The sequence below is a fragment of the Alligator sinensis genome, unplaced genomic scaffold, assembly GCF_000455745.1.
Source record: "Alligator sinensis unplaced genomic scaffold, ASM45574v1 scaffold766_1, whole genome shotgun sequence".
NCBI lineage: Eukaryota > Metazoa > Chordata > Crocodylia > Alligatoridae > Alligator > Alligator sinensis.
The window spans coordinates 1,320,079-1,335,999 of NW_005842390.1; the positions used below are offsets into that span (position 1 = coordinate 1,320,079).

Sequence of the window (15,921 nt, forward strand, 5' to 3'; positions counted from 1 at the left end):
AAGCCTCTGCTAGGCACGGGCTTCTAGTTGGGGAGCAGGTCTGGGCAGGCCTTGCTGCTGGGTCCTGCCACCGGCTTCCCTTGGGTGCTACTGCCCCTGGCTCCTGTCATCTTTGACAGGCAGCCAGGAGCAAATAAATATTATTTTTCTAAATTTTTTAGGGGCCCCATGGGCTGGACAAAATGGCTTGGTGGGCTGTATTTTGCCCACCCCTGTGCTAGAGCCTTTGTAAACCTGACCTAGGTCAGATTCATTGCTAGTGCTATCCAGATCTATTTCCATCAGTCTGAGCTGCATGTCCCTTCATGCTTTTCAACTGCAAAACCTTACACCAACCCACTTTGGATTCTATCAGCAGCTCATTCACTTGGTCACTTCTCCTCCCATCAGTCTTTCTGATGATTTATGTCACTCATGGTACTAATGAGCGCAAATGTTGATGTGCTCAGCAAATGTCATCACTGGACAGCCTCTTCTCTGGGGCTGTTATCTCTACCAAAATGAAAGGAAAGGCCTCTGTACCAACTCCTGAGGTGCTGCCTGGAGATTTCCCTCCTATGATGTTCAGTGCCAGTCTGCTTTTGTATTTATCCAACCAGTGGCCCCATTTACATAGCTACATTCCAGAGTCAGGATGACTCAGAATCAAGTGCTTAATTCGTGTGGGTCCTGTGGGTGTTCAGCACCTCTGGAATGAAGGTCACATATATTCATATGCACTGATTTCAGAAATCAGGCATGCGCCGATGACCCTCGAGAGACAAGCATGACACATGCAAGCAACGTTATGACCTCACAGCCTTGATCTTTGCCTTCTTCCATCTTCAAAATTTCCTTCTAGGTATGTCCTCTACTCTTGGCCAATGCTACTGTTAATCTGAGGAGGCAACAAGCTTGGCTGAATACAGAGGTATAATCAAGCTCATTGAGTGTTTAGGGCAGCAGAAGGGATTGGCAGAGTAGATGGAGGGAGGCTGTGCTGACCACTGTAGAGGGGGTGGGAGGGAAGTCTTAACAGTCTGTACTTGCTCCAATGGCAGCAGTTCTGTAGCCAGGGCTCTCTTGGAGCTGCTCTTTTGAAGTCCCTTCTGTTCACTTCTCCTTCCCCCCAATATGTGTTATTGGGTGCAGGGCCCTGCCTGCTCTGGCAAAGGCTCTTTTTGAGGGAAGCACCATTCCATTCATCTCCCTTGCCTCCCCCTCACAGACACATTGCTAGGCATGGGGTGCTTCTATGGCAGGGCAAGAGAAGCACAGCCCCGCTTCCCATAGTTGGTACCCAGGGCTGGTGCCCTGCTCACCTCACCCTTGTTCTGCTCCCGGCTGGGGGACAGCAAGGACTCCAAAGCTCAGTGGAACCTCTAAAGAAGGTGCTAAATGCCACGTAGATGAACATGGGGGACCACTGCCCAGGTGGGAGAGAGCTCATACTCCCAAATGGGGAGGGTTCTTAGACACCAACAGCCCCATACCATCTCTGAACTTTGCTGTGCCAGAGGTGCTGCTCAGGAGGAAGGATTTGGTAGACAGGGTATTTTCTAAGCCTAGTAGAAAACCATGCACTGCAAGTATTTTTCAAAGTAGAACTGGAATTTTTTCCAAAAGAATTTTTTTTCCACAGAACTGCCTGATTCCAGTAGAAACATTCACATCTCACCCAAAAGCAAAGTTTTGGATCTTATGCCTGGTTTATTGGGGCTGGGTGGCTGATGCCAAAAATCCAGTTTTTAGCATTTATAAGGCACTTGTTTCCATGGTATCTTAGCAATTTACACTGAGATGGCTCTCAATATAAGTTTCTAGCTGTTATGCCTGTGAAGAAGGCTTGAAAACATGACCTAGGTGTAACCAATTCAGTGATGTCTGCCAGAGTCTGCAAACAGTTTGAAACAATAGTAATAATAGCCCTGAGCATGGGTAAGTGCCCCATTTATCTCTTGAGGGTGTTGACTGCAAGATCCACTGCTGTGGGGAGCTGTGCCAATCAGTGCTACCCCCATGGAGGTCTACACATAGCAGAAGAATGCAGATGGCCCAGCTTACCTACCCCAACAGACATTCTCCAGCTGTGTGGGTGGGTACTGGTAAAAACGACTGCTGGTCCTTGCAAGGGGAAGTCGTCTGTTTATTACAAGGATCACAAAAATCAGCCTTATAAATGAACTGTTGGCACAACCTTAACTCTGAACTCCTCCTTCTCCTCTCCAAAATGTCATGACATTTTCCTGCAGCCTCAGGGGGACCCTGCAATATTGCAGCCACAGAAATCAGTGCTCTTTGTAGACCTGCTGTATTCAGAATAAATATGCTAATTTTTAAGGATACACCAATTGTCCAAGATAATGGGAACTGCCTGCAACTGCAGAACACAGCAACAGATTCTGTGACCTGGAGTATTGTATTTACTGTCTGCAGCCCTGGGTAGCCCTTAGCATAAACTACATGCAATAAAGCAATTTTGCAACGATAGATAATTAGCCCCTAAAGAAACGGGTGGAGACACTGAAGAAATTAGCCCCGAAAGAAACGGGTTGACTGGGAGTCATGTTCCTTGCTGCCCCTGATCACATGACAGTAGCAGGGATGGGGCTGAAGTGAAAGCCTGTACTTCCGCCTATCAAACAGGAATGGGGCTGAAGTGAAAGCCTGTACTTCTGCCTGTCAAACCTTGTGCAGGTGGAATCTAGATGAAGGTTCAACTATGAATGCCACAAGCGCCTGCAGCTGAACACTTGGCAGATTCTGAACCTCATATCCAACTAGCCTCACACTGAGGCGCTGTGTCCAGGCTGTCGGCACCAACCTGAATTCTGCAGATTGGACCCATTTCAGCACAGAAAAGCATTGAAGACAAGCAGGAGGGGCATTTAGGACAGGCGCAGGGGAGATGCAGAAATGATGTTTGACTTGCCTGGATTGGTGGGGCAAGGGACAGATTAGATATATCACCCACCTGGACTCTTTACTTGCTGATAAGAGATAAAAGCAATAAAACCCCTCATGTTCCAGGATGGGATAGACAATCTTTACCTGATGATGTTAAGGGATGAACTCCTTTTTTGGACAGGTTATTCCATGATTGTCCACTGTAGGCAGGGGTGGGGGGAACTTTCACCTACCTCTCAAAACAGGCAGTTCTGGCCTTTGATGGATATAGCATCCTGCACTAGAAAGATCCCTTGATCTGGTCTGGTCTGGCAATTCACAGGACCAGCAGTCCTTTACTGTAGAGCATGGGTGACAAAGATAGGACCCAAGGCACTATTTATTTTGGCCTGTGGGGAAGGAGAGGGGGAGGGGGGGCAGTTCCTGGAGAGGCCAGGAATTTGGGGGCAGGGCCCACAGCTGAAATTCAGAATATGGAGCCCTATTGGGGATGTGTGTTACAGGGGAGTGAGCAATGGCAACACTGTGTGCCACTGATGCCACTTGCATCATCACTGGAAGTGGGTCTGAATCCAGCCTGCAAGGAGACCCAAAGTCCAGATTCAGCCCAGACGTCCACATAAGTTTGAAACCCCTGGCTTAGAGATAAGGACTAAGCCCTGCTTTAGCCAGGGGAGCTTTGTTAGGTAGGAAGACCTTGGAGCTACCAGCTGAGATTAGCTAAACTGCAGTGTTCTTGTGGAGTGATGGTGCCCTCTGCAGACAGATACTTTCTGGAATATAAAGCAGCAATGATTCTGTCTAGTCAGCTTACTCTGGCAAGCAATACCTAGCTGCAGGTCTGATGGGCTGTTAAGGGGAAGTCACCTCCTTTCTCAGAATGAGAAACTGGTTGGGAGGTTTTAAATGATTCTTCTCTTGTATTTGTGTCAGGAGCTTGAATTTGCATGAATGCTGGGACATAAATGACAATGGATTCAGGGGGATAGGGAAAAACAGCAGAGAGAACCAGTCAATGATTCAAGCAGTAAAAAGGCAACAAGAGCCCCCTGCCTTTCATCTGATATTGTCAGGTAAAAGAAATCCCTGGCGCAACCTACATACTGGTTTTAAAACCAGAGAAACGTAGTCAAAACAGGCTTATTCCTGGGAATGTCCCAGTTTCAACAGATCAACGTTTTCTAATGAAAAACATCAGCCCTTCCTTCATCTCTTTGTTTGACCCCTACTAGTCACAGCCTGCTTTGAGCAGCAGGGGGATAAATGCTAGTATGACCTGAGACCTCACAACCACTGCTGAATGAGGAAGATCCCTCCCCTCCCTTGCCTCTCCTCCAGGCACACTGTGCATCACCCAGAGCCCACTATCTGGCTACAGCCAACACATTCTCTGGCCTAGCTTGAAAATGAAAAGGCGTAGGACAGCCAGTCTATGAATGGGAGGTACATGGAGATCAGGCTTTTATACTGGTCTCCCTGGGCTACCAGCTCAGCTGAGCCAATGAAGCCACAATTTTGCATGACTTCATGTGTGGTGTGATAGCATGGCAGACAATACTTCATATTGGGCATTGAAAGCAACACCAAAGACATGCATACTGTCCAAGGGACTTATACACCACTGGGACCCTGTCAGCCAAGGAGAGTCTTCCTTCCAAACATCCACTTTATCACCTGCCATTACCTTCCCAAAGACCCAGGGCAGATATGTCCAACTGGCAGCCTTTGGGCAACATGTAGGTTGCAAGAGGTTAAGTAGCAGCCCCACCCTACCCCCTGAACCCTGCCTGGTAGCCACCACTCCCCCTATTGCTCTGCCTACAACAGCTGGAGTCCCCAGGTTTGCCCTCCCTCCTCCAGCTTTTGCTGCCTGTCCCTGCCCCAGGGAGCAGGGCAGTACAGTGCAGCACAGCTGGGGAAACAGAGGGTGACCCTGGGGCTACACAACTGCTTGGTGCAGCAGGGTGAGGGGTCTGTGGAGTGTGGGTGTGAGATCCTTGCTGGTGTAGCCTGTGGGGCATTTGTCCCCCAGCTGCTAAGTTGAACATCCCTGCCCAGGGAAGGGAGAAGCATTTTTTTCTGACTTTACTGCTTACACAGAGGCATGAGAACAAGAAAGGAAGTCTGTGAGCGGATGGAAAAAGAACTGCAAAATCCCTGAGAGCCTGATCCATGGAGCTTTCAGCCTAGGAGCTGCCTGAGCCTGGCCGCAGAAATGGCACAAAGGGGCCATGCTGTCTACACCAGTGAGAGACTAACTCTGGCCACAGCTACTCTATCAATTCAAACAGGAAACACCTGGAACCCCTGTCATTTCATTTAAGCTACTGACATGGAAAATGAGCCAATATGCAACTGCAGCATTATTCTCAGCTCAGCATGCAGTCTGACTGTCTGCTCCTGAGGGCCTGTCTACATTGCAGTTACTGTTGTGACTCCAGCTTGTGCAGACTTACTTAAGGTAGCTGTAAGCTTGCCACCTTGGGTATCACTAGGGGTGCAGACAGACGTACAGTTCCCAGCTGTAACCCAGAATGGTTTTTGCAAAGCACTGTGAGTTACAATGTTACCCCAGACCAAACAGAAGTTCACTGTTGGTTCCAGGGGAGAGGGGAATCTAGCCGCTCAGAGCCTGCACCCAGGTTCCCATAGCAATGGCCAGGCTCTGTCAGAATCATCAGATCAGGTGGCCAGATCAGGGAAAAATTGTCACTTCTGTCTGCACCTTAGCAGCGTAACCAATAGCACAGGGCTTAGTGCAAGCTGCAAAAACAGCTCAAGCAGCAGAGTGAATATATGGGTAGCTACTCTGTGCTGAGCTATATGCTACTGCAGCTACACTGCTCACATCAAAGTTAGCTGGTTTAAGGTAGTCTGCCGGATAGACATGCCCTGAGATATCAACCCTCCTGTAGACAATTCTCACTGTTGGCCACAGCATTGGTACAGGCCAAGGATCCAGGAAAACAGGAAGCTGATGGAGCCTGTAACTGCATGATATGGATCTGGAGTGTTTTCAAAGAGCAAAGCACATTCCTTGAGTTGTGGCCATGCAAGACAGGTCTTCCCTGTGCTATGCAGGCAGTTAGGTGCAAGGTGCAAGGGGGAACAAAGCAGGCTGAAGGCACAGCCTGATGGAAGCCCCAGCATTCAGGTCCTTACCTTGTGTGTACGCTGTCCACAAAGGTTCCACTTCTTGTCTTTAGCTGGTCAACCTCTAATCTCAGCTTGTCGATTTCATCGGACAACCTCCTCTGTTCAGAATGAGACAAAAGGGGAACAGGCAGTTTTGTACAGAACAATCCACTCATCTGTTTATGTATTTATTTTGATTATAAATATTTCAAAAATCCCTGCACCGGCGTCTAGGCCTCTTACATGTCTGTTAAGCCCCAAACCATGCAGGCTATGCTAAATAATGATGCTAGAACCAAGGCGGGGGAAGCCAGCTGAAGTATCATGAGACTAGACACACACACACACACGTGAGGAAGTGCTGAAAGTAGATGTTAATTTGTTACATGACGGTGAATTGATTCCACTCAGCTCCTCTGCTTTTGCTCTAAGTATTGCTGGGTGAATGCCTGCACATCTCTCCACTAAAGGACCAACTGTCCAAAGTGCACACCAGTCCAGCTCCTCCCATGCCAGTCACTCATCAACTCTTTCCTAATCAGAAACTTGTATCTTGACTAAGCAGCCATATTATAACTTGATAGCTTCAAACAGAGAGGATACAGCTCAGTGGGGAAGCTGCAGAGACTGGACTGGAGCCAGAAATCCATTATCCCTGCATGCATAACATAAACCTTCCCAGAAGTTTGCAGACAGATCCCATCAAGTCACTGTGAATGTGATCCTAACCTTCCCCCTCCCACTCTCCCTAATCACTCATAAGTACTAAGGAAACAAAGTGGAAGTATAAATGGAAGGGACCAAGAAGCCAAGGGCGGGTACCTCACAGTCATACTGGGATCTGCTCCCATGTGCAAACAGACTAAGCTGGGCGTTATTTGAATGCTGCTTCCTCTATGCACACAGCACAGTGTCTGTTCCCAAGGCTCCTGTTCCCTGCACAGGAACAAACAGCAGTAGCCCTTTGAGGTAGCTAGTGGGTGAAAAGGACAGCTGAGCTTGTGGAATTCTCTGGGTGTAACGGAGCAGCTCCAGGCCAAAAGAGTGAGATCTAGAAGCAGCCCCTTTGTTACCTCCTAACCCCAGAAGAGCCTGGTGCTGGATTAGCAAAAGAAAGCTGGCACGCTCAGAAAGTACTCGCTGCTTCAGAAGGCTGCCACCTCCCTGCGCCATCCTAGCGCTTCAACCTCTTATACTGACTCTTTAATAAAGACTAGGGAGAGAGACAGTCTTGCTTCTGCTCTCCAAGGCTCTCGCCAGCTGGGCCTGAGATCTTCTTTCACCCCTCAATGTTATGAGCTCCAGGGAACTAGGCAAGATTTATAGGAGCAGGGGGATGCAGGCTGGGAACCCCTCTGCAAGCACTGGAATCTCAGCCTAGCCAAAGTAACACATGGATTTATTCATGTTATGACTGCTGGGTGCTCTGGGCTCCTGTCTTACACAGGTAAGCAGGGCATTTTTAGTAGGTGTGACTGCTTCTAACATAGGATGAGGACCAAGGAAGCACAGTTGCTAACACAAACCCCTTGGAGCAACACATACCTTGTCATGCTGCTGCTCCTCAATCTGCTTTTGTGTACTTTCCAGCTCTTGTAATAGGGTGTTCTTTAACATAAGAGAGAGAGAGGACATTGTTCAAGTCAATCAGTGGAAATGTGTCCATGCAACTTTACAAGAAAGACTGACACAGGCATCTTGGAAGAGGGCTAGGTTGATTGACACACATCAGGATGAAAGATGACATTCTCCATACCCTCTGTTTACTTTGATTGACAGTGAAAGCAACTGCACTGACAGGTCTGCTCTGCAATAATGAGCCAAGGCATCAACAGCTTGGTTTCAAAACTATTCTTTGTGTTCCTGGGGCTGTTTCAGCATAGACTGTGAATAAACAGTCCCTGCACACCTTTCACCCTAGAACCAAGGCTGCGCTGCCCCAGACCTTCCCCAACACGCTGTGACAGTGACAAATGATATGGCTGGCCTTGGGAAGAAGTGTCTGTAAAGATTTGTCCAGATTAGGCAAAGGGGGTGAGATTAGAGCAGCAGTTCAACCAACAGAACCAGGCTGAATGGCACTAACTTACATCTGTATTACAGAAAAGGTCCTGGCAAGGCCAGGGCTAGAATATAAATAATAATAGATTTTCCTAAACGATACAGACCCTAAACCCTAGTGGTCCCCTTTTCCCAGCAGGCATCTGAGTGGAAAAAAAAAGCTTCCAGCACATCAATGGAGACACCCTCACTTGGTGAGACTGGCTCCTCCACACACCTTTGATCAGCTAACACACCCTACAAATTGAGAACATCAGATCTCTCTTGGTAAAGTAGTTAATGCATCCTTCTGGCTGACAGACTTCACATAGCTGTATAAACCCAGGCACCTGTGCCTGGGTTTCTGGCATGGACAGCGATAGATTGAGGCCATATTCTCCACTGACATTAAGCAGGGGCAACTCTCCATCTGATGCTGTGAGTTTGTCTCTGTGAATCAGTATCAGAGCCAGGCCTCCAGGGAGCCCACGCAATGTGCTGCAGTGTTTCAGCCCTGTTGTTTGTGGAATGTCACTGACATCTCTGCAGAGTGGCTGCAAAAGCTAGAATCACCACACTGGTATTCACAAGAGATGAAAGGCAAGACAATAGAAATTCCAAGCTCTAATGTGTGGATCAGGATTCACGAGCTATGGAGAGGCAGTCATACATGTGACAAGTCGGATGGATAGATCAGTGCTAAAACCATCTTCCCCACATGCAGAGTTTGACTGCAATCCCCCACTGAAGGAGAAAGGAGCCTGCCCCAAGTGACCTTGGACATACATATAACTGTTTATTACCCAGACTGACAGGCTGGCTTCCTCTCAGTATTGCAATGAGGAATCCACTTGCTCAGAGCCACCTGCTTTTGCAGCTAACTGAATGAATGCTTAGTTCAGTAGAAACTCCATCCAGCCGTCTGGCTGAGATACTGGCTCCCATGGGTTTGCATGGGACAAAACTAGATGGGAAGCTTTACAGGTCAGGGTACAATTTGCTTTCAACCTGGCTAAGGCAGGTTCTAAGCAGGTCTTGTAGCAGCTTTGACTCTGAAAGGTTTTGATGCTTCAGGTGGAGGGATGAACAACTGCACTTGTTCAGCAAAATGCAACAAAACAGCTCACACTAATGGATCTGGGTACATGTTCCTCTAGTGGTTGTACCATGGAAGGAGTACAATGAGCAGGGATCAACAACTTACAGCCCACAGGATGCATTTGGCCTGGGGAACCTCTGGATCTGGCCTGTGGACATGGGGCTTCAGCTGCGCGTGCCCTCTCTTTTTGCCACCGTAGAGACAAGCAGTGGCATGGCTCTAGCTCCTGCCTGCCTACATCTGACACAGGGTGGGTCATTCCAGCTCACAGTTGGAAAAGGTTGCCTACCCCTGAGCAATGAAATAGCATAGGGCCCATCCCTGCTGCCACTGACCTGCTACCCACTTGGTGTGTCCAATGCCCAACACTCGGCAGGCTGCATACCCAACCCTCCCTAGGGAGTTCTCACCCCTGGGCACGGCAGGTTGTACCTTTTCCTCCAAAGCTGCCATCCGCTCCTTTAAGTGAAGCTGCAGGCGCTCGTTGGACTCACTCAGCAATCTGTCCACAGTGTCAGACAGCCGCTTGTTATGCTCCTCGTTCATCTTCTCCCGCTGACGGGCCTGTAATGGCAAACTGCAATCAGCCCTGTAATTCCTTCATGCAGCACACACTAAAAGGGTGATTTTCATATATTTCAAAAAATTCTTCTAATGACAGTTGGAAAAGGCCTATTCCATCCTCTCCAGGTTATCCCTAGGGTGATGCAGGACCCCTCCCACTGTGGGGACCATCGTCATGCCAGTTTTCTGGCTGCAAAATATGTCAGACAATCCACCCTCTGCTAGAGTTAGGGGCTTATCCTGATTACATGGCTTCTGCTGAAAGGAGCTCTGTGAGCAGACTGCAGACACAGCTCCTGCTGGAACCACATGGCTGTACTACTGTGGTGTACAATGAGCAGGGTGCACAGTGCAGTAGAGGAGGTGCTGATAGAGGGGCTGTGGCAGCCTGCAGAAAGCACAGGAGCATCTACAAGTCTTCTGTCAGCAGAAGCCATCTCTTGCTCATAGAGCTGGTGTGCTCACAACTCTGCCAGCAGGACCCAGGCATGAGCTGTATATCAGGCTTAAGCAGCAGAGCACTCTTGGGCCAGGTGCTTCTTTTGCATACACTGCAGTAGCTCTGTTGATTTACGCCAGCTCAGGATCTGTCTCAACAAAAGGTCCCCCAGTCTTTGGTACCATAAAGAGAACCTTCCGCCTGTGAACAGAGTCAGACCAGAGGCAGCATTGTCTCTGAGTCTGCAGGAAGCCTAGCATAATATCCACTAGGAGTCAACTGCCCCATATGTTTCTGTAGATAACACCTCCAACAGCATGGCAATATTGTTGGCTATTTCATTCTTGGTAGTTTTAGCATGAGCTTATGGCCTATGCATCACTGTAGGATGCACTAGGCATATCAGGGCAGCTGACTGATATCAGGGATTGCTGCAACATGGACTTAGGAGATCAAGGTCAAAGATCTGACTGTGCCTGACAGCCCATCAGGCTAGCATGGTTACAAGCACACCGGTTGCTGTAGCCAATAGCACACAAGAGAGTGAGATGCTGGCTTCATATGCAACCACATCCTTTGATTTTTTTGAGTGAATGATCAGGTATCTCTTTACAGCCAGGATGATTGGGAGTGGCCTTCAGTGCAAGTCTCAAACTCTCCTCTCTGACCTCTAGTCAGATGCTTTAACCACTCTGTCACAACAGCTCTTAGGAAATTGTGACAACCCCCATTTCAGCCACTTCTGGCCTCTTCCACGTGAGGCCTAAAAGAGATGTAACCTTCCCCACCCCCGCAGTGGCAAAGGCTCCTGGGTTCCCAAATCCCAACTTTTCTTCCTTAGCGCCAAAAGCCCTGCCTGACTTCTCAGCAGCACAAACCCCCAGCCATGGAGGAAGAACACAACCTAGATCAGGTCCAATGCCAGCAATGTCACGGCTAGGGTGTTAGGGAGCAAGAACAGGCAGGCACCACCCACTGGGACATGCTTTCCTGTTCCACTATAGAAATGAGCAACAGAAGCACACAGGACCACACACCTGAGCGCTTCACTTCCATAGGAAACCAGGCTGACTCCTGGACAGTGCCACAGGCAGGACAATATCCCAGCATCACAGCAGTAGTAGTGCTAGTGGCCCAGAACAGCTGGGAAGGAAGGGAGCACCATCAACCCCAGCCCTGAAGTGCAGGCATTCCCTAACTTCCTGAAATATATAAACCATGAAGCCATATGTCTTCCAGGCCCCCCAGCTACATTCAGAGAAGATTTCGCTGGGCTGAGAACAGCCAGTCCTGAGTTACTGGAACAGGGCAAAAAAAGGACTTTCTAGGCTTTAAGGAGGCTGCTGAGCTGTTGGCACCAGCTTTGCTCTGTAACTCCAGCAAGAACTCTGGGTTCTTTAAAGTGGGAGAGAGTTTTGAGCCAAACTGCGCAGAGAGATGAATGCTAACATCAGATCATTGCAAGGACAATCAGATAACAACTAGAATGGATCACCCTGGCTCATGATGTGCTTTGTAAACGCAAGGGCCACGTTTCCCCTCTCCCAGCTGGAAACCAGGGTCCAAACAAAGGAGGCTCATTGGGCCTTTGACTGTTAAGACCATATTTGAATCATTGAGGTACCGGGCCAGGGATAAAGGAAGCTGGTAAGCTCCTGTTCAAGGAGCTGATATAGCTCTCCCTGCCATTTCAGTAGTCTCCCTAGAAGTGGCGCTCAACCTTCTGGCCAGATGAATTGTGTAGGCTTAGTCTATGGCTGAATCCTGTGCCTGGTCAGCGTGCAGGGTTGGCTCATGGACCCAATCCCATGCATCTGGATCTGGATTCACACTGGTGCAACCTGGAGGGTATGGCCACGTTATCTGGCCCATGGGGCTCCCGGAGGACCAGAAATTTGGCAACAGGGGAGCAGCAATTAATGCTGCCACTGCGCCCCTGCTGCCAAATTTCCAGACTCCTGGGGAGCCCCACATGACATGGCTCTACAGGCCAGATCTGACCTGTGGGGCCAGGAGTTGAGCACCCCTGCCCTAAGGCATCAGTGATGTGTGTTCTCCCTGCTTTTCCTTCTGCCCCCTCGATGCTGCTTCCCAAACCAGTGAGGTCCCCAGATCATCTCTGAGCTCCTCCCTGGCTCTCCAGACAACCTCCCACCATTCTTCTCCTGTCCATGAGGCCCTGTGTGGTATTGGCAACTTTAACAAATGGTGGATGTTTTAACCACATTGTGCGTATCTGGCCTGAAATCTAGAATGCATTCTCTCAACACGTCTCGCTCCAGCATTGCTTTGGATCCAAAGCAGATTATTTCATAGATTTCATAGACATTAGGGCTGGAAGGGACCTCGGGAGATCATCGAGTCCAGCCCCCTGCCCAAAGGGCAGGAAGTCAGCTGGGATCATAGGATCCCAGCAAGATAAGCATCCAGTTTGCTCTTGAAGGTGTTCAATGTAGGCGCTTGAACCACCTCCGGTGGCAGGCTGTTCCAGACCTTGGGGGCTCGGACAGTAAAGAAATTCTTTCTTATGTCCAGCCTGTATTTGTCCTGAAGTAGTTTATGACCGTTCGACCTAGTCGTCATCCCTTGGGGCGCTCTGGTGAACAAACGTATTAGGGATAGGGAGAAGCCACTGAGTCCAGTCCTTGTTTTACCACCACACACAGGCACATCACTGCTTGTGCCAGGCAAGGGAGCTACTAAACCAGAACACCAGCAAACCACTGTACATGGTTAACGCTGTTAAGGAGCTTGTCTTCCAGACAGCATGATCCCTCTGTGTCCAGCACATGTTTGGGCTGCTGCACACACCTCTCTTTGCTCAAGCCCCAGTAAGCTGAGTCAGAGCTCCTAGGTTTGTGCAATCAATCATTATGACATCTGTGCAGGGATTAAGCAGGAGAGCAAGAGAGTGGGGCGGGATCCCAATGATCCAGAGAGAAGCTGCAATTTGAATACTACATATTGAGTGCTAATTCTGACTCTGACCTAGGCAGAGTGCAAAAGGGATTGGCTCTTTTGATCTAATAGCTTCTGCAAGATGCAACCTGTGACCCAATCTCCTCTCACTTGAACCCATTCTACACTAAAGGAGCTGCAATGACTCAAAAGATCCTCACAGAGTGGAAGAAGAGAAGCAGGCCTACAACTCAAAGGCAATCAGGAATTAAAAACACAGGACACAGGATGGGAAGTGACTTCCTGGGTTATGGAGTCCGGCCTTCTGCTGCTGCCAGCAGATCTATCGCACCGACCTATTCAGAAGCTGATCAAACTCCACCTCAAAGCTGGTTCAGTTCTTTGTCCCCACCATGCCTATTTACAGATGGTTCCAGATCATTGTACCACCGATGGCTAGAGGTCTTCTTTGAATTCCAGATTAAATCTTGAGTTGAGGGAGAAGCACCTCTCTTTACTGCACACAGCTTTTTCACAAACACACTCAGTTATGTCAAGCAGCGTTTGCAACATAGAAAATGGAAATCAGGAGGCCTCAGCCATATTCCCTGCTAGACTGATGGTTCAGCACCATTTCTATTCCTGCGCTCCAGTTCCTCTACCTGTAAACAGGGGAGAAGTGTTTCCAATGCTGTGGTCCTGCACGAGGGTAACATATGACTAAGAACTCCGAGATGCTCAGACACAGAGTGCCAGGGCTGCAGGGACCAGATGGTTGTGTCCACCATTATGCAGTGCTCACAGAGGCCTGGTCTAGATGACGGAGGGGAAGCATGTGCATGCTTTTAATAAATACCTAAGAGCCATTTAAAAAAATCATAGCACTGAGGGTTGGGGGCTCAGTTTAACACTAAAGTGAGCATTGTGGGGGCCAACACAAGGCCAGAGGGACAACAAAACCACAGCAAGTGACCTTTATCATCTCCAAATCTAGGCCTCCTGTCAGAATTTCACAGACTCTCCTGCTACCCCACACAAACATACAAGCCCCCTGCCTGCCCAGGTATCTACTGACACAACTGAACTAAAATAAAAGGGAAAGTGGGTAGCATCAAGAAGCAGCAGCTGACCCTGGTGTCCATGCCAAGAGCAGCCTGAGATCTTGGCAGGAAGCCAGGGTGACACCTGCTCTCATGCTTCAGTAGCGCTTACTCTTGCCAGCTCCTGGTTCTTCTCCTCTAGTTGACTTTCCAGCTGCCGTAGATGCTCCTCAATACTCCCGTGCCTCTCCTCTGCCTAGGAAAAAAAGTAAAGGACTCTTCTAGGAAGTGTCAGCATTTACAGCTCTAAAGAGTTACCTTATCAAGAAACAGCAATGGCATTTGGGACCTTCAGTGCCTGCAATGGGACATCAATGAAACATGGCAGTGGGGTCAACAGAACCAACCCTGAACAAGGTGCGGAGGACTGCAGTGGATTCTCCACCACAGGTAATTTCAAAATCAAAACCGGGCGTATGTGTAAAAGCCATGCTCATGTTCAAATGTGAATTAACTCTGAGCAGTCCTTTGCTCTATATTGTGCAGGACTGGATAGGGATAATGATCCTTTATGGCCTGCACATCTGGCCAGTCCAGGGTTATATTTTATGAGGAAGGACCTAGTAGGGCCTAGACCCCATTTCTGCTGTGTCTCCCACAGCACACTTGCCTTTGTGAGGGCTGCTATTCTCTGGGCAAGTTCTGCCTCCACCTCTGGCAGTGTTTCTGCCTTCCTCATCGTCTGCTGCAGTTTCTGCTCTGCCAACTCCAGCAGCTCCTGCAGATGCCGAGCCTTCTCTTCACACTGCAGGACAATGCAGAACAGATGTGCTTAATGCTGAGGCTGGGGAGCCTCCCAGCATCACCCAACTCAGACCCAGGCTACAGAGGGGGAGAGGATGCATTTCAGGGACAAGGAAACAGAAGAGTCCTGAAAAACCTGCCCTTTCACCTGTGGGATCCTGCCCAGAGTTTGGGGGAACATGTTAGCACTAAACTAGATACATCTCACTCGGAAGGAATCGCAAACTGGATCACATCAACAGTCCAGCATTTGGCCTTCAACATCAGCTGCTCCTGAAGAAAGTGGACAATCCCCTTACTGGGCAATCAAAGAACAATCTGCCCCTGAGAGAAACTTCCTTCTGATCCTCTGTAGTTAGGGTTGTCTCATACCCTAGAACAAGATACTGGCTGAGTGGATATTTGGGTGTGGGCTTAAAATCTCCCCATCAACACTCCTGGGAAGCTTTCTCTAGGTCCTTTCCCTTTTTCAATAGCTGCAGACAATAACAACATCTACTTCAATGCAGGGGGACTTATCTGAGTGGAGCTTTCCCCAAATGGCTTCTGGGGAAAAATCCTGCTGGGTCAGAAAAGAGGAGGAATTTATGGGCAAGATCCTATTTCTTGACTAGGGGAACAAGCATTTCCAGACATGATTCTCTGTGACAGGGAGGAGAGGGGTGTTTCCAGCCAGAACACATCATCTCTGTGGCCTGACAAGCACTTTTCTCCCCATGTGTGGGTTGTACCTACAGCACAGCCCAGTACCTGGCGGTGGAGGGACTCCTTGTTGGCCAGTTCACTCTCCAGCTTGTCGTTGAGGTCATGAATGGAGGTGGCTTCTCTCTGAGCTGCCAAGTAGCGCTTCTCCAGAGTGGTGATCCTCTCCTCCATATCATCCTTCTGAGCCAGGGCCTGAGGGAATATAGATGAGCAGTCATAGCCCCCAGTGAGCACCAGCTAACAGCTCCATGACCCTCAAGCAGGCAGAGCACCACTCTAAAGCATGATCAGGGGAGAAGGCAGCCCTGGCC

The 15,921-nt window shown here is 49.1% G+C and overlaps 1 protein-coding gene across 4 annotated transcripts in view; it reads right to left on the reverse strand.

Moving 5' to 3' along the window:
- PPFIA4 (PTPRF interacting protein alpha 4) overlaps positions 1-15,921 on the reverse strand; it is a 99,349-nt gene that overhangs the window by 46,455 nt on the left and 36,973 nt on the right. For all 4 annotated transcript variants that reach the window (XM_025211161.1, XM_014522737.2, XM_014522738.2 and 1 more), the window contains 6 exons: positions 15,656-15,802; positions 14,772-14,906; positions 14,274-14,357; positions 9,593-9,724; positions 7,567-7,629; positions 6,049-6,140 (listed from right to left, as the gene is read on the reverse strand). In XM_025211161.1, coding sequence (XP_025066946.1) covers positions 6,049-6,140; positions 7,567-7,629; positions 9,593-9,724; positions 14,274-14,357; positions 14,772-14,906; positions 15,656-15,802 — 653 coding nt within the window. The remainder of the gene's footprint in view (positions 1-6,048; positions 6,141-7,566; positions 7,630-9,592; positions 9,725-14,273; positions 14,358-14,771; positions 14,907-15,655; positions 15,803-15,921) is intronic.